A 23389-nucleotide genomic window follows, 5' to 3' on the forward strand; every position below is an offset into this window, starting at 1 on the left:
CACCCAGGCGCCCCTGTGGGAAGAATTTTAAATCAGATTTAGTTTCTTTAATAAATATCACTCTTCACATACTGTTTTTTCTGTCAGCTTTGAGAGACTATTTCTTGAGGAATTTGTTCATTTAATCCAAATTTTCAAATTTTGTCTGTCTGTGGCATCTGAAAGGGTGTCCTTTGATATTGGTAATTTGTTTTTCCTAGATTTCTTGATCAGTCTCAGGATTTTCAGTTTTCAAAGAAATCAGCCATTGGATTTGATTTTATCTGTTGTTCATTTGTGTACTATTTTGGTTCTTTTATTTGTATTAGTTTCTTCATTCTCTTTTCTTTCATTTGCTGTTTTTAACTTTGTAAGATGGATTTTATAAGATTTCAGTCTTTATATATATTTAAGACTTTAACTTTTCACCTAAGTACTACTTTAGCTGCATCCCACAAATTTGTTATAATATCTTCATTGTTGTTCAATAAAAACATTTTCCAATTTCCATTTTAATTTCTCCTTCAATCACCTATTTTTAGAAGTATATTGTTTCATCTCAGCCAGCATGATTTTCTGATTCCTTTTTGGTTTTAGTTTGTATCTGCCATTGTTATCAGAGGACATATTGTTGAATGATTTCAGTTTTTTTAATTTATTGAGGCTTTCTTTATGACCAGCTTATGGTCAATTTGCTAAATATTTCATGTGCATTTAAAAAGAGTGTGAATTCTGGTATCATTGGGTGCAGTGTCCTGTTTACATCAGATCAAGTTTATTGTGTTCAGCTCATCTTCCTGGTTTTTTTTAAGATTTTATTTATTTATTTGATATAGAGAGACACAGCGAGAAAGGGAACACAGGTAGGAGGAGTGAGAGAGGCAGAAGCAGGCTTCCCACTGAGCAGGGAGCCTGATGCGGGGCTCATTCCCGAGAGCCCAGGATAATGACCTGAGCTGAAAGTGGATGCTTAATGACTGAGCCACCCAGGTGCCTCTCATCTTCCTGGGTTTTTTGGCTATTTATTCTATCCATTTGTTGAGACAGGTATTAAAATTTGCACTGTGATTTGAGGTTTCTTTGTTTTTTCTTTATTTCTGTTAGGGTTTTTTTTTTTTTCCTTTATGTATTTTGAAGTTATGTTATATCTTCTTGTCAGATTGACACTTCCAAGTTGTCTTAATCATTGTAACAAAATATCATAGACTGGATGGCTTAAACAATAAATAGTTATTTGTTCAGTCTGGAGCCTGGAAAGTCCAAGATCAAGGCACCCACAGATTTGGTGTCTGGTGAGGACCCACTTCCTGGATGTAGACTGATGCCTTTTTACTGTAACCTCACATAGCAGGGTAGCTCATCCATGAGGGCTGTACCCTCATGACCTAATCATCTCCCCACCTCTTAATACTGTCACATTGGAGGTTGGGATTTCAACCTATGTATCTTGTGGGGATACAAGCATTCAGTGTATAAGAGCAATCATTATACAGTAACTTTTTTTGTCTCTAATAATTTTCCCTCCAGGTCTACTTGTAGTTTGAGTTTGCATAGTATAGTTTTTCCCATCCTCATTTCTCTGGCATTACCACCATACACTGCCAGATGGTGCCAACGTGGTGGAGGGCAGGTAGCGTTTAGACCTGTGCTTAGTCTGTGGTCCTCAGGTCTAGATGGAGCTTGCCATTACTGCATCTCTTCCCCACCTCACCCCTCTAGGCTTCTTTGCCTGTGCCTACTTTGCATCCCCCTTACTTGGGACAAGTGTCTGTTCATTTCCTTCCTTTTTTGCCTTCACCTCTTTTCTTACCTGACCCTAGAACATGGGAGGGTCTCAGTTCCTAGCCTGTGAGCTCCTTGGGGGCAGACCCTCAGTAAATGTGAAGTGCTCTACCCCAATCCCAAAAAGCAAAAAGCCCCCCTTCTTGTTTCTAGTCTTTCTGTGGATTTATATTTCTTATTTCACTGTTTTGTGTATGTATTATACACTGTTTTGTGTATGATCCACCTGTCTCATATTTCTTTTTCTCCTTGTCTTCTTTTGAGTTATTTATTTAAAAATTTTTCTTCTTTTATTAACTTAATTATACATATTTTTACAGTTTTGTATTTTTTTCCCCTCAGGAACATTGAGTTTATTCTTGACTTATTATAGTCTAATACAAATTAACTCCCTAACAAAATATGCTCCCCCAGAACTGCTAGAGCATTAGGATAGTTTAATTCCATCCGAACTTTGTCACGTGCTTTTTCTGTATCTCTGTCTTTCCTGTCTCATAGGTTTCTTATTATGCATTTTAGTTCTGCATGTATTTTAAACTTCATAGCTGTTTTAGTGATCATTTTGTACAGTTGATATTAATTTATTTTCATTCCAAAATTTACTTTTTCCTTAATGAATTTTCATTTTTCCATTTTTCATTTGCTTGAAGAGCTCAATTTAGTATTTTTCCTGGTATAGGCCTGCTGATCCCCTTAGGTTTTTGTCATGTTAAAATGCCTTTACTTTCATTTCTGTCTATATTTGCTAGAATAGAATTTTAGGTTGTAGATTGGTTTTCTTTAGTACTTTGGAGAAATCATTCAGTTGTCTCTTGGCTTCCATCATTTCTCTTTCTAGCACTTATGTCCCATTAGCGGAAATGTGACTTTTTTTTTCATCTGACTCATCTTTAGATTTTCTTTTTCTCTTTGATGTCTGTATTTTATCACATTATGCCTAAATATGCTTCGTTCGAATTTACCCTGCTTAGAATTTTTTGGTTGATATCACTTATTAGTTGTGGAGAATTCAATTATTCAAATTTTTTTTAGAATATGGCTTCTTCATTATTCCTTCCTCTTTTTCTAAATTATAAATTCACATTTGTTTTTTTAAGTATGTCTACTTGTTTATGATTTTTCCTTATATTCTTTTAAAAATTTTTTTCCGTTATGCTTAAGTTTGGGTATTGATACTGCTCTTTTTTGTTTCACTAATCATGTCTTTCTTTCTGTCCAACATGATATTAATGGGTATGTGGATATAATAGAGATATATGTCCTCTATCTTATTGAGTTCTTAATTTCAAATGCTGTGTTGTTTTGTTTTTTAAAGTAGGCTCCATGCTTAGCATGGAACCTAGTGCAGGGCTTGAACTCTTAACCCTGAGATCAAGACCTGAGCTGAGATCAAGAACCAGACATTAACTGAGCCACCCAGACACTCCTCAGATGCTATATTTTTCCTTTCCAGAATGTTGGGTTGTTGTTGGTTTTTTTTTTTTTTTTCAAGATTTTATTTATTTATTTGAGAGAGAGAGTGAGAAAGAACATGAGAGGGAGAGGTCAGAGGGAGAAGCAGACTCCCTGCAGAGCTGGGAGCCCTATGCGGGACTTGATCCCAGGACTCCAGGATCATTACCTGAGCGGAAGGCAGTAGTTTAACCAACTGAGCTACACAGGCACCCAGTCTGTTGGGTTTTTTAATGGATTCCGGTTCTCTGTTGAAAGTTTCCATTTTAACCCATTTTTTCCTTTATTTTCTTGAACATATTGATAATCATAGTTATCTAAAGTCCTTGTGTGCTAATTCCAGAATGGATCATCTGTGGGTCAGCTTCTGTTTTCTCTCTTTTCTCCTGGTTGTTGGTCATATAGTCTTGCCCCTTTATATGTAGTAACTTTTCATTATATGCTGGATGTTGTGTGTAGAATGCTAGAGGCTACAGATGATTTTATTTTCTACTAGAAAAGGTTTCCTCTTTACTCTTAGGCAGATAGGGTGAAGAAATTGATTTTAATCCATCAGGAATTGGGCTATGTCAGGGTTAGATTGTAGTTTTGATAAAAACTGTATCTTCGATTTGCCCCATTTCTAAGATGTGGCATTGTAGGAGTTTTGAACTGAGAATCTGGCAGGTATTTGTCTCTTCAGCCTCAAAGATTCAGTTTTGGCCTTCTGAGGTTTTCAGCCTGGTCCTTTAGCCTTCTGTCCCATTCAGCTTCAAAATTTGGCAGCTACTTTGAAGGGGAGACTGACCAGGTGTTTGAGGCTCCTCAGGTCTACAGTTTTGTCACTCTAGCCCCATGTGCATGCCAGAATCTCTGCTGGTTTCTCTGTCCCCCAGTAGGGGTCTTCTGCCAGGGCCATGCCTGGATTCTCAACCTCTAGTTGTGCCCAGAATTAGTAAATGACCCCAGGTGAAAAGCAGCTATAGGTGGAAAATGACCATGCCCTCTAGGGCTTTATTTTGCCCGTTTTGTTTCAGGCCCCTCCCCCTGGTGGGTCATCGTCTCCTAGTACCACAAGCCTGAGAGATTTCACTACTACTTTAGTCAATCACATAGCCTCAGAATTCAGTTTTGTGGGGGAAAATTAGCTATGTGTTTGAGGCTCCTCAGATCTCTAATGTGACTGCTTTAGCCCCATCAGCCACTTAAAACGTTTTGTGGGTACTCTTTCACCCAGTGGTGACCTTTTGTGGGGGCCAAACCCTGATCCTCAGCCCACACCCTGAAACAGTAAATGTCCCCAGAGACTAAAATAGCTACTAGTCCATCAGCTTACCACTGAATGATTCTCCCTTTCTGGAATTTTAGCCCATCTGCTGTACATTGTTTCCGTACTGTTCTGATGCCTTTACCAGTAAGGTTTTTGTACTTCATTTGGCTTTTTCAAGTTGTTACGAGAAGCATTGACCTGCTACATCCTACTACATCCAACCCAGAAGTAGAAATTACAGTTACAGATGAGTTGAGTATTGCATATTCCACTACATAAAATCACTTTTTTGTCTTTTGTTCTTACTATTTTATTTTTGTGTTCTTGGTCCTTGTTAGGGAAAAAAAAGAAAGATTCCTCATCCTATTTTGATGCATTAGTAAATGTAATATTTTACTCTCAGAATGTAATCTGCTCTTGTCTGGCTTTTTCTTTTTTTTTCCTTTGAAGTTACTTGGTTAACAAAGACAAATAATCATGGATTGTAAAGATTGGCTTATATTTAAATTCAGTGTATATTGTTAAATATATTGTTGTGGGAACAATTGATTATAATGTTGATTTTCTTCCATGCATGTCGTTTCAGATGATAATGAAGACACTGATGGTGATGGTGTTCATGAAGTAACAAGCCGAGATAGTCCAGTTTATCCCAAATGTTTGCTTGATGATGATCTTGTCCTGGGAGTTTACATTCACCGCACTGATCGACTTAAGTCCGATTATATGATTTCTCACCCAATGGTAAAAATTCATGTGATTGATGAGAATACTGGTCAATATGTCAAGAAAGCTGATAGGTAATTTTTTTTTTTAAAGATTTTATTTATTTATTTGTCAGAAAGCGAGCGAGCAAGAGCGAGCACAGGAAGACAGAGTGGCAGGCAGAGTCAGAGAGAGAAGCAGGCTCCCTGCAGAGCAAGGAGCCCGATGTGGGGACTCGATCCCAGGACGCTGGGATCATGACCTGAGCTGAAGGCAGCTGCTTAACCAACTGAGCCACCCAGGCGTCCCGATAGGTAATTTTTTTAATTGTACAGCCAACCCTTGAGATTGAAACTGTCTACAGTAGAAGTCCTCTTTTCTACCACTGAAAGTCAGTGGAAGGGTGCCTGGGTGGCTCAGTTGTTAAGTGTCTGCCTTAGGCTAAGGTAATGATCCCAGGGTCTTGGGATGGAGCCCCATATCTGGCTTCCTGCTCAGCAGGAAGCCTGCTTCTCTCTCTCCCACTTCCCCTGCTTTTATTCCCTCTCTCACTGTCTCTCTCTCAATCAAATGAATTTTAAAAATCTTAAAAAAAACAAAATTCAATGGAAATAGAGCTAAGGATTTGTATTAGAGAATAATTTACTGGTTGTAGGTGTTCTTAGACCATTGATACTGATTAGTACGTTTTCTAGAAGAAATAGAGAACATTTCTTAATTCATTGATTCATTTTAAGTGGAGGTGAGTTGAGAGAGCTTCTCCCTAACTTAATGACTAATTTATGGCATTGAACTTGCAGTATAAATCATTGCATGTTGCACTGTACGTGTTTTAATTGTCTAAATATTTTTCTTTTGAAGTTAATATGTTACTTGGGCCTCATATAAAGTCAGTAAATCTTGACTTTTTATTTTTTCCCAATATTATATAGCTAATATGTGCTTGAAGCTTATAAATAGAAAGCACCGTAAAATAATTGATTATACTAGGAGCGCCTAGGTGGCTCAGTGGGTTAAAGCCTCTGCCTTCGGCTCAGGTCATGATCCCAGGGTCCTGGGATCAAGCCCCGCATCAGGCTGTCTGCTCAGCCTGCTTCCCTTCCTCTCTCTGGCTGCCTCTCTGCCTACTTGTGACCTCTCTCTGTCAAATAAATAAATAAAATCTTTAATAATAATAATAATAATTGATTATACTGGAATTCAAAAGTCATTTGGTTGGAAAAATGACAGTGATGAGGACCGTGAAGATTATCAGTTATTCAGTTATCTTAGAGCATACAAAAAAAAAATATGACACACCTCAAAGAGTTTGCAATCCTGTTGTGCTCATTTTCTTATTTAAATGTAGTGTACTCTTTTATTACAAACTTATTTAAGATTCTGAAGGAGTCTAGCTCTGTCACACTCTCACTTTATGTTTCTGTAATAAGATAACTCTGTGAAACCAATCGATAGTGTATAGATACAAGATGGTAGTAGGGTACTACCATTTCTAAGTGTCATAAATTTGTAATTTTCTCGATGTGGACAGTCAAAATAATTTTTCATTGTATATCATGTCCATATTCATTATTTCTTCACCTTGATCACTATATTTTTCTCACCTCAAAATTATCATAAAGAATCATGTTAATGGAAGCATCTTTTTTTTTTTTTTTTTTTTTGGGACAGTGAACGGCCTGTTTCATCTCACTATGAAAAAGAAAATGTGGATTACATTCTTCCTATTATGACCCAGCCATATGATTTTAAACAGTTAAAATCAAGAATTCCAGAGTGGGAAGAACAAATTATATTTAATGAAAACTTTCCCTATTTGCTTCGAGATTTTGATGAGAGCCCTAAAGTCATCTTGTTTTTTGAGGTATGAGTTGAATAGAGCAATTTAAACTAAATTTTGTTTAATACTTTAATAGCATAAATTTAAGCTATTGTTTTTACTTGTTTAGTAATGCAAGAAAGTACTGTGCAGATTTAATCCCTAAGATTTAGTGTTTGTAATAGGCTGTGGAGATGTAATATGCTATAATAGTATATGTGCTGAGCATTTATCAGTGTAAATAGTTAGCCATGTAATTCACTTGGAATTATTTAATTCTGACAGTAATGACAGGACTATAAACCGAAGTGATGAATCTAATCTATATCTATACAATCCTCCATTGTTAACCCATTTTACAAACTGTAAAGTCATTAAACAGTATTGGACTCCCTAAGAGTTTGTACACAACCAAGGGAAAGAAAGATGAACACACACAGACCACTTGACTAATAAAATATAATATATAACCAAAATGAAGTAGAACTTCCTAGATGTGGAGGGTGAATAGAGGGTCGGGGCTGTCACGGAAGGCTTTATGAAATAGATGGCCTTTGGTGTGATAGCAGTCAGTTAAGCATCTGCCTTCAGCTCAGGTCATGATCTCCAGGTCCTGGGATTGAGCCCCATGAGCCTCATGGGGGAGTCTGCTTCTCCTCCCTCCTCTCCCTGCCCCACCCTCCCCCTGCTTGTGTTGTCTCTGTCTCTTCCTCTCTTTCTTAAATGAATAAAAATTTTTAAAAAAATGAAATATATGGCTTTTGAGCTGACTTGTTATTCTAACTATTTTTTTATGCAAACTAAATTAGTGTTCAGAGTATAAAGTTTTTACATAAAGTTACTCCAGTTTTAAGTGTAGGTAATTTGTGTTTCAAGATGGTTTGAATCTAAAGTATACGTTTTTTTTCTCTACTTCATGTCATCTCTCTATAAGCAAAAGGAAATAGAGGAAACCTCTCTTTCAGTTTAAGCAAGATGGGGAGTTGGAACAGCAGGGCATGAACATCGCCAATGACTGATTTTGTGGAATTACTGTTTTTTTGATCTTTAACTTTCAGATGATTTGTGTATGTTTGTGATATGAATATTCCACCATTTACATCGGTGATTATATTGTCTGATTTATACAAAGCTGTGATTTTTTAAAAGAGTACTATAACTTGGGGGCGCCTGGGTGGCTCAGTGGGTTAAAGGCTCTGCCTTTGGCTCAGGTCATGATCTCAGGGTTCTGGGATCGAGCCCTACATCGGGCTCTCTCTGCTCAGCAGGGAGCCTGCTTCTCCATCTCTCTCTGCCTGCCTCTCTGCCTACTTGTGATCTCTGTCTGTCAAATAAATAAATAAAATCTTTTAAAAAAAAGAGTAATAACTTGTATGTCAAGGAACTTTTCTTTGTCATAGAAATTTTTCCTTGGTTATAATGTTCCTTCACATTTAATTTAGTAATTTAGTAAAATAAATTTAAGAAAGAATGTTGGATTTTGACATTTTTGGTTTCTTCTTAAGGTTTTTGGGGGGTTTTGTTTTGTTTTGTTTTGTTTTAGTTTCAGGAGTAGACTTTAGAGATTTATCACTTACATATCATACTCAGTGCTCATCCCAACAAGAGCCCTCCTTAATCCCCACCACCCACTTAGTCCATCCCTTCACCCACCTCCCCTCCAGCAACCCTCAGTTTGTTCTCTATAGTTAAGAGTCTCTTATGGTTTGCCTCCCTCTCTGTTTTTATCTCATTTCTCCTTACCTTTCCCTATGTTCATCTGTTTTGTTTCTTAAATTGTGCATGAATGAAATTATATGGTATTTATCTTCCTCTGACTTATTTCACTTAGCAGTAATACACTCTAGTTTCATCCATGTTGTTGCAAAAGGCAGTTTTATTCCTTTTGATGGATCAGTAATATTCCATTGTATTTGTTTTGTGTGTGTGTGTGTGTGTGTGTGTGTGTGTATGCAAATTTGCATACACATACACACATACCCCACAGCTTCTATGGGCTCTCTCCATAGTTTGGCTATTGTTGATAGTGCTGCTATAAATATTGGGGTGCATGTGCCCTTTAGAATAAGTATTTTTGTATTCTTTGGATAAATACCTAGTAGTGCAATTGCTGCGTTATAGGGTAGCTCTGTTTTTAACTTTTTAAGGAACTTCCATACTGTTTTCCAGAGTGGCAATTGCTTCTCAGATTTTAACATAATGTGTTATTGTCTACAAAACTACTTTTGATTTCAGCTTTTTAGAGTTTATTAAGAACAACTTGATACCTATCAGAAGTCTTAAAAATCATTTTTCTACTTTTCAGCATTACTACTAAGGGAAAAATTACAAGAACACAACAATGTGTGTGCAAGAATACTTAAACACTATTAACAGTCAAAATTTTAGGAAAACAAATCTCTTGAATCAGGAAGAGGTTTGGTTGTGTAAATAATAGGTATTATTAAGTTTATGGTATTTATAATACTAAAGTATATTAGGCAGACATTAACATGATGAAATACTTATGTATGTATTAACTTGAAATATTTACTGCATGGTATATAAAAATAGTTTGCAAAATAGCATTGGATTTATAGTAACATGCATATACTTAGCAATGTACAGAAAAGGGTTTAGGTGTATAAACCAGATGTTAATTTTGATCATCTATGCATTTAGATTATAAGTTGTTTTTACTTTGTTATATATTTTTCTTGTATTATGAGTGTTTTTTCCCTGAGCTTCTATTGTATCCAAAAACAGATTTAAGTGTATGAAGAAGAGAGATGAATGGAGTCCTTATTATTTTTTAAGCTATCTATAAAGATTTGTTATCTTAGCTAAGCTTTTGAGAAGCACCAGTTAAGTTCAAAGTGATAGTCTATGACAGGTAATTAAAATACAGAGAAGTCTGTGGCAGCTTCATTCCAAATTCCATAAGTTCCAGCTTCGTTCCAAATTCCATGAGTTCCATCTAGGCAGGATGGAGATAATGAAAGAAATCCTCTTGAGATGCCTAATGACAGCATATATCCAAAGAGAAAATCCCCAACTTCAGGAAGGTGTTGCAAGGAAGGACCCAGAGATAAGATCATGAGTTTGTTAATTAGTCATTTGAAGTCTGCACTCAAACATGAAAAAGTAAAAGATTAAAGCTTAAGAATTCTGTGACTGGAATATTTGTGCCTAGACTATATTTGAGTTGATTAATACTTGATCTTTGAAGTGAATTAAATCTTAATAAATGATTTATTAATAGAAAGTAAACTGGTCAGAAAGTACACTCTCACTAATAGGATGAGTTAATGTAAATCTGAATGAAATAAATGCTTTTCTTTCCTGTGAAGGAAAAACCTTTTAAGTGTACAACTTACTTTTTAAATTTCAACAATATGTTACTAGAAAATATTAAATTTTAGGTAGGTTAGTATTCTGTGAAGTAATTTTTATACTTGTTTACAGATTCTTGATTTCTTAAGCATGGATGAAATTAGGAATAATTCTGAAGTTCAACACCAAGAATGTGGCTTTCGGAAAATTGCCTGGGCATTTCTCAAGGTATGTTTTTCACCCATTTTAAATGCTTTAAAAATCCTCTTCAAATCTGATGGGCTGCATTTTCCTAAGCAGTTTAGTTTCGTATAAGGAGTTATGATCTAAGATTTCAGTTGTGAAGAGTTACTAATGCAAGCTAAGGTGATAACTTAGATTCGTATATATCTATTGAGTGTCTAGTGTGTGCCAGATATACTATTTGGTTCTGAGTATGAAGTATTAGAAAAGATACACAACAACCTGCCATCATTAATTCACCTTAAAAGATATTTATTAAACCCTTTCTGTGTACCAACAATGGTTCAAGTCAGTGGACAAGAAAATAAACTCCTTGACCTTATTGACTTCATATTCTAGCAAGGAAAACAGATATAAAACAATTGCTTATACAATTTATCAATTATTGCAATTTTTGTAAATACTGTGTGGAGGTCAAGGAAAGATTTCCTAAGGAAAAAATATTGAACCTGAGTATTAGCTAGATGGTAGCAGTGGGGAAGAGAGAGTTGTGGGTAGATAGAGGGTACCATATTTGCAAAGACCCTGATGTTGGAAGGAGCGAGATATCCTCAAATAACCAAAAGGCCACTGAGATTGGAGGACAGAGACTGAGGGGGCAAATGGTGGTCTTGATCATGCAAGGTCTCTGAAGCCATTATAGCAACAGGAAGCCATTACAGAATTCTAAAGAACAATGGAAAGCCATTATAAGATTTTAAACAAAACAGTAGAATAGGGTGCCTGGGTGGCTCAGTGGGTTAAGCCTCTGCCTTGAGCTCAGGTTGTGATTTCGGGGTCCTAGGATCGAGTCCTGCATCGGGCTCTCTGCTCAGCAGAGAGCTGATCTCTCTACCTGCCTCTCTGCCTACTTGTGATCTCTCTCTGTCAAATAAGTAAATAAAATCTTAAAAAAAACCCAGTTGAATAATCCAACTTATGTTTTAGAAAGATTACTTTGCATGGTGGAGGATGAATTAGAGAGGGTGTACATATGTATACTGGAAGATTAAGGTTGAAAATTCTTACAGTAATCTTGGTAGGGAATGATGGTGTTTTTAACGAGAGTGTTTCAGCATAGATGGGAGATGTGATGGGTTGATTTTTACAAAAGGGGAAATGTTAATTTTATAATTCTTTTATCTGGTATCCTTTATTTCTGATTTCAAATATAAATGAGTTATTAGAAAGTCTGAGGGGGAGACAAACCATGAGAAACTGTGGACTCTGAGAAACAAACTGAGGGTTTTGAAAGGGGGGTGGTGCGGGGATGGGTGAGCCTGGTGGTGGGTATTAAGGAGGGCATGTATTGCATGGAGCACTGGGTGTGGTGCATAAACAATGAATCTTAGAACACACACATGCACACAAATTAAATTATTTTAAAGTCTTGAAATTAACCTATTTTGTACAATTTATAAAACTTTCTATTTGTGTATCCATTCTTTGAACAATATTTATTAAGTGTCTGTGAAGTGCCAAGTACTCTGCTAAATACATAGCATTCATAGATAAATTAGACATTGTTCTTACCCTCCAGCTCAGTTTCCATATAATCATGTTACTTGCATGATTATGTGCTATAGAGTAGATGCTGTGAAAAAGCAGGTAAGGCACTTAATACATATTGGGGGTTAGAGGCTTCAGAAGAAGTGCAGGCCGGGGCACCTGGGTGGTTAAGCTCAGGTCATAATCTCAGGGTCATGAGATCCAACCCTGTGTGGGGATCTGCACTGAGCATGGAGACTGCTTGGGATTATCTCTCCCTCTTCGCCTACCCTGCTTGCACGCATGCGTGCTCGTGCTCGCTCTCTTTCTCTCTCTCTGAAAATAAATCAAATCTTTAAAAAAAAAAAAAAAAAAAAAAAAGAGTGCAGTCTGACTGCTGAAAGGAAGCCAGACTGGCTTTAGGAGGAAATAAAGTGGACTTAGGAATCCCTTGGTCCAGTATAGCTTCTAAAATTACCCTTTTGTGACCTGTTACAACTTTTCTCTATCCCCTTCATACTGCTTTAGAGGGAAAAAAAAAAAAGCCCCAAAAAGTTGTTTTCACATAGTAAGTACTGTCATTGTGTGGTCTTATCAGAAAGCACTTTTGTTCCTTTTAAAAATACTAAGATTTGTGCAGAACTGCAGTAATAATTACAAATTGCACTTGGGAAACAATGTGTTATAGCATTTTTACCTTTAAGTGTGTGTAGATTTTTATTTATCCATTTTATGCCATTGGCAGAAATGGCAAATCAGGAATTCTCCCATCTCTACCCCCTACAAAGTGTGAGTATTCTGTGTACTTCCTCTCCTGTAACACTTCTGTATTGCCTTCATAGATTCTAAGTTGTTCAAAGTCACCAAAGTGACTTCTTTTTGACAAATTCATTGAACATGTTTTAGTCCTTATTTTACCAGATCTCTGCATTTTTATAGCACTCTCTTGAAGCTCTCTCTTCTTTAATTATCACCAGCTCCCAGCATATTAAGTGGCACACAGAAAGTGTTCAGTGAATGTCTGTTGAGAGAATTAACAAATGTATGCATTAGGAAAAATTCACCTTTGGAAGTAGCATGGGGGTGCCTGGGTGGCTCAGTTGGTTAACCATCTGCATTCAGCTCAGGTCAAGATCCTGGGCCCGGCGTCAGGCTCTGCACTCAGCAGTGAGACTACTTCTTCCTCTCCTTTTGCCTCTCCCCTCTGCTCATGCTTTCTCACTCTCTCTCTCATATAAATAAATAAAATCTTTAAGAAAGTGGCTTGAATTGGGTGCCTGGGTGGCTCAGTGAGTTAAGCTGCTGCCTTCGGCTCAGGTCGTGATCCCAGAGTCCTGGGATCGAGCCCCGCATGGGGCTGTCTGCTCAGCAGGGGCCTGCTTCCCTTCCTCTCTCTCTGCCTGCCTCTCTGCCTACTTGTGATCTCTCTCTGTCAATTAAAAAAAAAAAAAAGTGGCATGAATCAAGTTAAATTTTAAGTGTGTTAATACCTGTACCATTGATTCCAGTAATGTCCTAGATAACTGTAAAGTTACTGTAGTGGTCTAAATAAACCCCAACAGGTAGGGTCTGGACCCTACCCAGATATAAATGAGACTTTATCTTAATTCTCAGCTCGAGGCACTTTTAATTCATTTAGCATATATATATTACTATTATTGTACATTATAAAATAATAAAGCTTTATTTAGCCACATTTTACATTATATAATTGTAACCATGATAACAAGATCTTGGCTGATTTTAGTCATTGACTCATGCTAAGCATCATACTAGTGTAAACTAGATTGCATGGTGAGTATTAAAACAACCTATAGAAAGTATGATTTAGAAGCTGGGGAATAATATCTCCTTATAATATTATTCTCTTAAAAGCTTCAGGTAGATAGGAATAGGGTTTATGAAGGAAGTCTCTCGAGGGCTTAATGTTTAATTACCAAACACCTCTATTAAAACTATACTTTATCCCTGTATATCATAACCACCTCTCAGCTTACTAACCCAATGATTTTACATCCTTCCCTAAAAGGCTAGGGATGAAATGGGCTATATTTTTGCCAGCTCTGTTGATTGATGCCTCAATCCTGAACACACTGCAATCTGTAATTTGTTTCAGCTCTGAAAGTATCTCCAAACAAATCATCAGTGACTTCTGTTTGCCACATTAGTGAGTGAACATTTTTCCTTTATACTTTTATTACACCTGTGTGTGTTTAATACACACACCCTCTGTTACCTGGGTTTCCTTGACACCGTCTTTTCCTACGTTACCCTATTACCGTTCCTTCAGTTTCCTTCATGGTCTTCCACTTCCTTCTCTAATATCAATCCTACTCATGGTTTCAGCTTTATTCTACTTTTCCTAGACTCTTTTCTTGCCTCCACCTCAGATTTCAGATATTTCAACTTGGACAACCTACAAATATCAGACCCCCCCCAATCTGAGCATCCTACCTAAATCCTCTGCTACTTCAGTGGGTAGCACTGCCATCAGCCAGTCTCCCACGTTTAGAGCCTTAGAGTTGCACTGTTCATTTTGGTAGCCACAAATCACATGTGGCTAATGAATTCAAATTAAGTAATTAAAATTAAATGTCATTAAAAATTGAGTTCCACCATTGTACTAGTCAAACTTCAAGTGCTCGATAAACCATATGTGACCAGTGTGTCATGTGTTGGGGGTACCACAAGTATAAAATGTTCGCATCATCACCAAAGATTTTCTTGGACAGCACTGCCTTAGTCTTTCCTAAATCTTCCCTTTTTTCCCTTTCCAAGTTGCGTCAGCTACTGAATATATTCTCTGCCCTCAGTCCTTGTTCTCCTAGGCTGCCACCTTCATGTTCTGCCTCAGCTGTCTCCTCCTGACTTATAGAGGACACAAAGGTTAACATGACATTTTCTACTTAGATTCATAGCCTAGTGAAAGAGGACCTATTTTGAGTTGATGCGATTTTTATTTTTCTTATAAACATCTCTATTTATTTAGTTTAAATATAGTTGTTTTAAGTTTTTTATTGAATAGCCTTTTTTAAGAAGGTAGACTAGAATATTTTTAAATGTGATTAATGTCTGAAATGAGTTTATGTTAATTACTTTTTGAAAATGATTTTGATGTTTTAAAAATTGGAATGTTACCATTAAACATTAAAATGTTACCATTAAAGGGGCGCCTGGGTGGCTCAGTTGGTTAAACACCTGATTTCGGCTCAGGTCATGATCTCACAGTGAGATTGAGCCCTAGGTCGGGCTTAGCATTGGGTGTGGAGTCTGCTTAAGATTTTCTCTCTTTGCCTCCCCGCCAGACTTGTGCATGTGCAGGTGCACTCTCTCTTCCCTCCCCTCTCCTGTACATGCCTTCTCTCAAAAAAAATTTTAAAAACTGTTCATTAAAAATACTGATACTGTATAAATAGAAAATGTCTTTTTGTGTTTAAATACTATGCATTTTATCACTGTTATTTCAAATAGAGGTATCTTGATTACCTCCTTTGTGCCAAGTAACATCTGACACAGTAATGTAAATGCTTTACCAACAGCCTGAACCTGCACAGGCCAGGCACCTATCAGGAAAATATTTAAAAAGTAATTTGGGTTACCTTTTTTCGAAGTGATCTGGAATTGTGTTTAACCAACTGTGTCAGTGTTCTTTGCTTTATATATCTAAGGAATTTCAGCAAATGAGTTTTTTAAATGAGTTTTTGACTATGTACTGTTGCTTACTGGACATATTTTTAGTGAAAATAACATTTTTTTGGAATTCTTATTTTAAGCTTCTCGGAGCCAATGGAAATATAAACATCAATTCAAAACTTCGTTTGCAGCTGTATTACCCACCTAGTAAGCATCGATACCAATTAAACATTGTTGAGGTTTTTGAATGGTGGTCAAAATATCCAAGGAATCATTATCCATCAACATTATACGTAACCGTAAGAGGATTGAAAGTTCCAGAATGTGTAAGTTAATAATAGCACATAGAAATATAGGTTCTCTGTTGTTGAAATTAAATGGTGATGTTTTTTATTTCTAAAAAGATAAGACCTCTAAAATTATTTTATTAGATTTATAGAATATAAAGGTACTTTAAATAATTATGTATTAAGACTATGCTAGCTAATATATAAAAGATACTTAATGAATATTAAGTACTAAATGTAAGTTTCAGTGTGAGGAGAATTTTTAAAAAGTAATACTGTTTTTTTTTAAATGAAAGGTAAAAGAATGATGTAAAGTAGGTGTTGACAAATATTTTCTGTAAAGCCCAAGAGTAGTTAATATTTTAGGCCTTGTAGGCCATACAGGTTTTGTTACAACTATTCAGCTTTACCTTTATAGTGAGAAAGTAGCTACATAGACATATGTAACCAGTGTTAAACAGATGGGTATGGATGTGTTCTAATAAAACTTTATTGGCAAAGACAACAAGCTGCATTTGGCCCAGGCATTTGCAGTATCATGATTTATAGGCACACTTTCCATAATATTATTCAAATAATTGGTAAATAATGTTTCTACTACTGTTTTCCACAGATTAAAACAATGAATGATTCTAGCAAAGAATTGGTTCTAAAACAGAACTTTTGTTTTTGTCTTATTTGCAATAAGACATTTCAGGACAGTTGTATGTTCTGTAAGTGATATTATATAAGTGTGACCACAGGGTTGGTTTACATTAATTTGAATGGAGTTAAATCTCTTTTTAAGGAAAGGAAGATTTAAAAACTTTAGGTCTTTTTGATATCAGTTTTGTGATACTAAAGTGAGGAATACCATAGTATCTCAGAGCTGTGATATAACATCTGTTAGGTATTGGTGAAGAGGCAGAAACAAAGAGCTAGAGTTATTAAAACCATTTCATGTAACTATTGGAGTTCTGTTTTTTTCCTCCCAACTTTCAGGGCTTTTTGGGTATAGAACCAAACAATTTTCATCTTATTCAGAATAGTGTACATAAAAGTAGAATGTTTTTCTGGGTTACATTTTGAAAACTTTTCCACGTTGTTTGTTTCAATATTTAAAAGACCCTAGACGCTAGAAAAGAAAAAAAGGTTAATTTGATATTTATATTTTCTCATCTTCTATACACATTCAGATAAAGCCATCTTACCATTCTGTGGTGGCTGTCCAGGAGGAGAAAGGTAAACCAGTGTATTGTGAAGGACACCATGAGGCCGGTTCAGTAGATGCAGAACCTGGACTAGAAGATTCTAAAGAAGTAGTGAAGTGGAAACGACTACCTGGGCAGGTGAAATACTTGATTATTCTCAATTCATTTAGAGGTGCCTATATTTATTTTAAAAGCTCCAGCAGCTCTGAGGGTAATTAGCTTACTACTGGAAACTCTCAGATTATCCTTGCTTTTAACCAGAGTCTTGTCTTTCCATTAATTTACTTGATAATAATAGGGTATATATCGTGTGCATAAAAGCACTATTATAAGTTCTTTGTTTAAGGACTTAGGTTAGTTTTATCTGTTAGCTGGAGCTGCCAGAAGGAAATAACCATGGATGGGGTAGCTTAAATAACCAAGCTTACTCCTTCATAGTTCTGGAGGCTGAAGTCCCAAGGTTAAAGGTTGTCAGAGTTGGTTTACTCAGAGGCCTTTCTCCTTAGCTGGCAGATGACGACCATCTTGCTCCTCTTCAAGGTCTTTTCTCTCTGCATTTAGAACCCTGGTGTCTCTCTTCCTCTTACAAGGACAGCAAGTTGTTTTTTGTTTTTTGTTTTTTTAAGATTTATTTATTTGTTTGTCAGAGAGAGAGCTTGAGTGCATACACAAGCAGGGGGAGTGGCAAGCAGCCAGAGAAGTAGACTCCCTGCTGAGTTAGGAGCCTAAAAAGCAGTCTCTTAACTGACTGAGCCATCCAGGTGTCCCAGGGACAACAAGTCTTATTAGATTAGGACTCCACGCTAATAAAAAAGCTCTTTAAAAATTTTTATCTCCAAATACTGCTACATTCTGAGGTACTGGAATTAGAGCTTCAGCATACAAATTTGGGGGGACAAAATTTCAATCCATAACAACAATTAAAAAAAGATTTTTTTTTGATGTTTTAAGAGGTAAATCTTTTAATGAGTTTTCTTAGTAAAATGGATTTTATTTAAAAAAATATATATATCATTCTAATAGATTCATGAGATTTTTTTATAGTCCCCAGCTTCTTCACAGTGAATCACATTTTGATGGATTATATATGTATATTTTTCTACCATAGGTTGAGGATTATTTAAGCTTTTATTAATGGTTATCATATTTTACAGTAGCAAGAAGCATTGCTGATACAGTTATGCAAATCTATTACTTAGTTCCACAAAGAGTAGAGTGGTTCATTTTGTACATCTGAGCCATTGCCAAATGCAGTTTATCCAAAATCTTAATTTATCCAAACATTTAGGATGCTGTGACTAATACATGAAAAGACATTTGCAAGGAAGTGTACCACATTCATTGCATCCAGTAAAGGACCAATATGTGTTTAATTGAACTTTAAAGATAATAAACCCAGGAACTAAGGATCACTGAAGTTTGGAAGAGGTGTAATTAGGATAAATAAAAGTAGTATTTTCTACAGTAGATATTATACATGGAAAGTTTTGGTTTCATTTGATAATAGGAAATGAAAACATAAAAATTATGAAATTTTAATAAAATTAATGAATGAGAAGCCAACAGGAGGTGATTACTTTGAAAATACCTTTCAGAATGTAGCCACAAATGATGGTTATTTTAAGAGATAAAAAGAGAGAGAAAATGAGCATTCATACATCCCACGCTTAAGCTAGGCCTTTAGGTTATGGTCACTGAAGAAGTTTATGGCTCAGCAAAAATCACGAAAATTGCTGTCATGGAATAAGGATGTTACGACGTTTTGTGATAAGATGTTTTGTGTATGTGGCAATACATATACATATCATTGTGTGTGTGTGTGTGTGTGTGTGTGTGTGTGTATGCATGCAAATGTGCACACAATAGTGACAGCTTTAGAGTACCAGATAATGAATTTTCTTTCTTTCTTTTTTTTAAAGATTTTATTTATTTATTTGACACAGAGAGAGAGAGACAGCTAGAGAGGGAACACAAGCAGGGGAATCGGAAGAGGGAGAAGCAGGCAGGGAGTTCGATGCGGGGTTTGATACCAGGACCCTGGGATGATGACCTGAGCCAAAGGCAGAGGCTTAATGACCGAGCCACCTAGGCACCCCAATTACGAATTTTTGGTAAATTAAGTACTAGTTAGAAGTGGAGTGTAAAGTGACTCTATTTTATGGAGACCTGATCTCCTCGTTAGGAAATAAAATAATTTACTATAGTTTTCCATCCATTTTGTTTACTTTCCTCTTTCTCTGCATCACAGTCAAGGGCTTAAAAATAAAGCTCTACCACTGCAGTAACTTAACAACTAGCCTTCAAATTTTAATGCTTCTTAATTTATTTTTTTTAAATGTATGTTTTTAGGCTTGCCGTATCCCAAATAAGCACCTCTTCTCACTAAATACAGGAGAACGAGGATGTTTTCGTCTTGTTTTCTCTCATAATGGAAGAATATTAGCAGCGGCCTGTGCCAGCCGAGATGGATATCCAATTATCTGTGAGTAATAATTCTATCTATTTAATAGGATCGAAGTCTATCTGGAAGACATTTGTTTTTTTAAAATTCATTGAAACCTTAATTTGAGTAACCCCCAGTTTTTTAATAATTATTTCACAGCTTTCTATAAAATATGTGTTCAGTAGTATGAGAATAATCAAATGAAGGGTGGTAAGTTTATTTGTGAAACATGCAAGAGGATTTCTGTAAGCATTTTCTTATCTTAAATATGGAAATTTAGAAACATGAAGGGATTAATAAATCCCATGAGGAATTCTAGCCCATGTGGTCAGTTGATAGAAGTGATAATTTAAAGTATGAAAGCCGTCAAATTTCATATGCAGTAGAAAGTAACAGCTCAGGACAGGAGTACCTAGAGAACGATTTCTCAGTAGTAGGGAAGGCAGCAGAGAAACCAAAAACCCACTTTCAAATTGCCTTTAAAAAATACAGAAAACCATGTTAAAAAGGAAAATTTCTGTAGCTTTAAGTGAGCATTCTCTACTCTTCTAAAGTGAGAGACATTAAATACTTCCCTAATTTCTTGTGTAATAATGAAAACCAGCTTCCTCAGCAGGAAGTTGCCTGCCCCCTGTGGGCGTCTGCCCTAAGTACTAGGTGGTATTAAATTTCCCTCAGCCTCACACAGTTTATTTCAGATGATTTATTCTTTTCAGCAAGGACTCATAATTGGCTTGGCTAGCATTTATTAAATAAATACTCCTCCTCATGAAATAATGTTAGCTTTAAAAAACAAAATTACTTGTGTAGTTTGATTATGACTGTGCTATTTTAAAAATTCACCAAAACCAATGCATGGAGGAAAAAAGATTCTTAGAATATCTACTCCAGAGAATTAATAGTGATTTCTTTTTTGGGTAGTGAAAGAATTATTTTCATTCTGATTTATATTTTAGCATTTCTGTGATAAATATGTGTTACTTTATTCTTAAATCTTATTCAGAATGCTATCTAAATTTAGACACACTTATTGCTTAAGTCTCCAAAGCACAGAAGAATTTTTGTCTTTAGTCTCAATTGTTTGGTTATGATATGTCTACTTGGAATTTGTTTAGCTTGTTGGATATGTAGATTACTGTTTTTCACAAAATGGGTAAGTTTTTAGTGTTTATTTCTTCAAATTGTTCTTCTCCTTTCTATTTTTTCTCTTCTGAGACTCTCATCATCTCATTGTGGATACACCTGGTGGTGTCCCACAAGTCCCTGCAGCTTTATTCATTTTTCTTCATTCTTTTTCCTTCTGTTCCTCAGACTGCATAATCTCAGATGACCTGTCTTCAAGTTGTTTCTTCTGCCAGCCCAGATCTGTTAGTGAACTTCTTTGGTGAATTGTTTATTTCCGTCATTGTACTTTTCAACTCTAGAATTTTTTGTCTTTTTTAATTATTTCTGTCTCTTTATTGATACTGTTATTTTAGCCAGAAATTATTCTCACACCTTAATTCTTTAGACATGGTTTTCTTTTTATCTTTGAACATATTTAAATAAATTTTTTGTCTGGAACAATGTCTTGGCTTCTTCATAGACAGTTTCTGTGGACTGCCTTGTTTCCTGTGGGTGGCTCTACTGGACTGTTTTGGTTTTTTCTTGTCTCCATATTACATGTGCAGCAGGTCTGGAAATCAGATTCCTCACCTTCCCCTCCTCTGCACCTACCCGCCCAGGATTTGTTGTTGCTGAAGTCTCTGCTCACTTAGCTTGGTTGTTGCTGAAGTCTCTGCTCACTTAGCTTGGTGGTCAGGTGTGGTAGAGATTTTTAAATGCTTTGAGTGAGTAGATCGCCCAGCACATATTTACCAAACGTGTGTGTGTGTGTGTGTGTGTGTGTGTGTGTGTGTGTGTATTGGGATGCATTCTTCCAACACTTCACTGCAGGCAATTACAGCTCTGCCTTATTTCACTTTCAGGTCAGTCAGAGGGAGAAAGCACCTCTGGTCTTTTTGTTCACATACATATGTCCTGCTGGGTTCCCAGGAATTTGTTGCATCTTTTCAAAGTCCTCTGTGGACATCTCATTCCCAGCTTTTTCCTTTTACATTTTTTTGCTCAGCCTCTCCTTGGCCACTCTCCTTAGCTTCAGTTGGCATCACTGCCTCAGCCAGCTGTGCCACTGATTATTTCAGCATGCACCCTGGGGTTAGGGCTTTTCACACAGAGCAGGCTCTGAGCCAAGCCAAGGAAAGCCAAGCCCTGGGAATGGAGCTTTTTAGAAGTAAGTATGGGAGTGGGGCTTTGGGGGGAGCTTCTTATATTTTCTGGCCCATCCCATGGCTACTAGGCTGCTGGCTTTAAGTTGTGAGACTGTTGGTTTCTAAAGCTACTCTGCAGCTTGGGAGAGTGGAATGGGACCATGGCAAGTTAAAATGATGCAAAGCCCATGTTCCTACCAAGATTAAGCTGTTTTTCTTGAATAAATGCTCCTCAGGATGTTGCAAGCCTTTGTTTAACTTCTAGAGTTCAGAAAAAGTTAATTTGGATAATTTTTACGGTGTTCTTATTGCTTTTATCAGGGAGCAGATACTCTGAGGTGCTTCTTTGCTATTCCAGAAGTACTTCTGTGCTTAGTATTTTAAAGGGCATTTGGTTTTACCACTAGGTGGAAGTAGAGACTTGCAATTTTTGTTGTTCTCGAGTCACTTTTTCAAATCTTTCATTGTGAACCTAACTTAGAGCAATACCTTAATGTCTTGTTTATCAGATTAGATCTGTTAATTCTCTTATTATATCATTTTAGTATTGGAATTTTTTTTTCAAACAAGGGCTGCCTGGGTGGCTCATCTGGTTAAGCATCTTCCTTCAGTTCAGGTTGTGATTCTAGGGTTCTGACAGAATTGGGACCCCTGCTCAGCAGGGAGTCTGCCTCTCCTTCTCCCTTTGCCCCTTCCCTTGGCTGGCGCTTACTCTCACTTTCTCAAACAAACAAACAAATAAATAAATAAAATATTTTTTTAAAAAAGAATTCTTTCTAATAGTAGCACAGTTTAAATTTCTTCTTTAAATAATTAAAATTTTGGCTGGAATTTAATTGATTTTCAGATAAAGTAATATCTTATTCATGAAAACTCAAATTATAGAATCTTTGAAGTGAATTGCAATTTAACTGTTATCTATTATTTGATTAATAAATTGATGGTGGAAGACTACTAGGAAAATTGCTTTGACGAGATGAGAGTAATTGTAGCATGCTATAAAACTTTATATGTGTAAATTCTTGAGTCTGAAGGAAATGAAAAACTACTTTCAAATAGACTTTGAGATTTTTTACGCTGAAAATATCTTTGGTGATGGTATTCTTAGAGACTGTGTGCAAATTATTATAAGCTTTATGTTTGTATGTTACTGGATTAAGGACTCTCTGGCTGCAAACCTACTAATTTTTGAATATTTTCTGTAGTATATGAAATTCCTTCTGGGCGTTTCATGAGAGAATTATGTGGCCACCTCAATATCATTTATGATCTTTGCTGGTCCCGTGATGATCGCTATATCCTTACTGCATCATCTGATGGCACTGCCAGGTTAGTATACTTGAGAAGTACTTACTGTGTATGTTGTTGGCCATCAAGGAAAGTAAAGAAAATATAAAGGGATATAGCTATTCTTAGGCTTAAGTAATATTTTGCTTATCAAGGGACTGTCATAGAGATGCATCATACAGACCGATTAGATCAGTAGTAGTAGGAAAGCTTTTTCTGAAAGATTTTTTTATTAAATATATCTTTTTTATATAATACATAATGCTTCTAGTTCCCAGTGTCCTCAAATGAT

The 23389-nt window shown here is 36.2% G+C and overlaps 1 protein-coding gene across 9 annotated transcripts in view; it reads left to right on the forward strand.

Moving 5' to 3' along the window:
- AHI1 (Abelson helper integration site 1) overlaps positions 1-23389 on the forward strand; it is a 208834-nt gene that overhangs the window by 22924 nt on the left and 162521 nt on the right. For 8 of the 9 annotated variants that reach the window (XR_004284936.1, XM_032339440.1, XM_032339437.1 and 5 more), the window contains 7 exons: positions 5042-5262; positions 6839-7031; positions 10431-10526; positions 15782-15967; positions 17104-17256; positions 19468-19600; positions 23016-23139. Coding sequence is in view for 8 of the 9 variants with exons in the window: in XM_032339440.1 (XP_032195331.1) it covers positions 5042-5262; positions 6839-7031; positions 10431-10526; positions 15782-15967; positions 17104-17256; positions 19468-19600; positions 23016-23139 (1106 nt within the window). In the remaining variant the exon portion in view is untranslated. The remainder of the gene's footprint in view (positions 1-5041; positions 5263-6838; positions 7032-10430; positions 10527-15781; positions 15968-17103; positions 17257-19467; positions 19601-23015; positions 23140-23389) is intronic. The other variant, XM_032339436.1, reaches the window with a different exon arrangement.

This window comes from Mustela erminea, chromosome 4, assembly GCF_009829155.1.
Source record: "Mustela erminea isolate mMusErm1 chromosome 4, mMusErm1.Pri, whole genome shotgun sequence".
Taxonomy (NCBI): domain Eukaryota; kingdom Metazoa; phylum Chordata; class Mammalia; order Carnivora; family Mustelidae; genus Mustela; species Mustela erminea.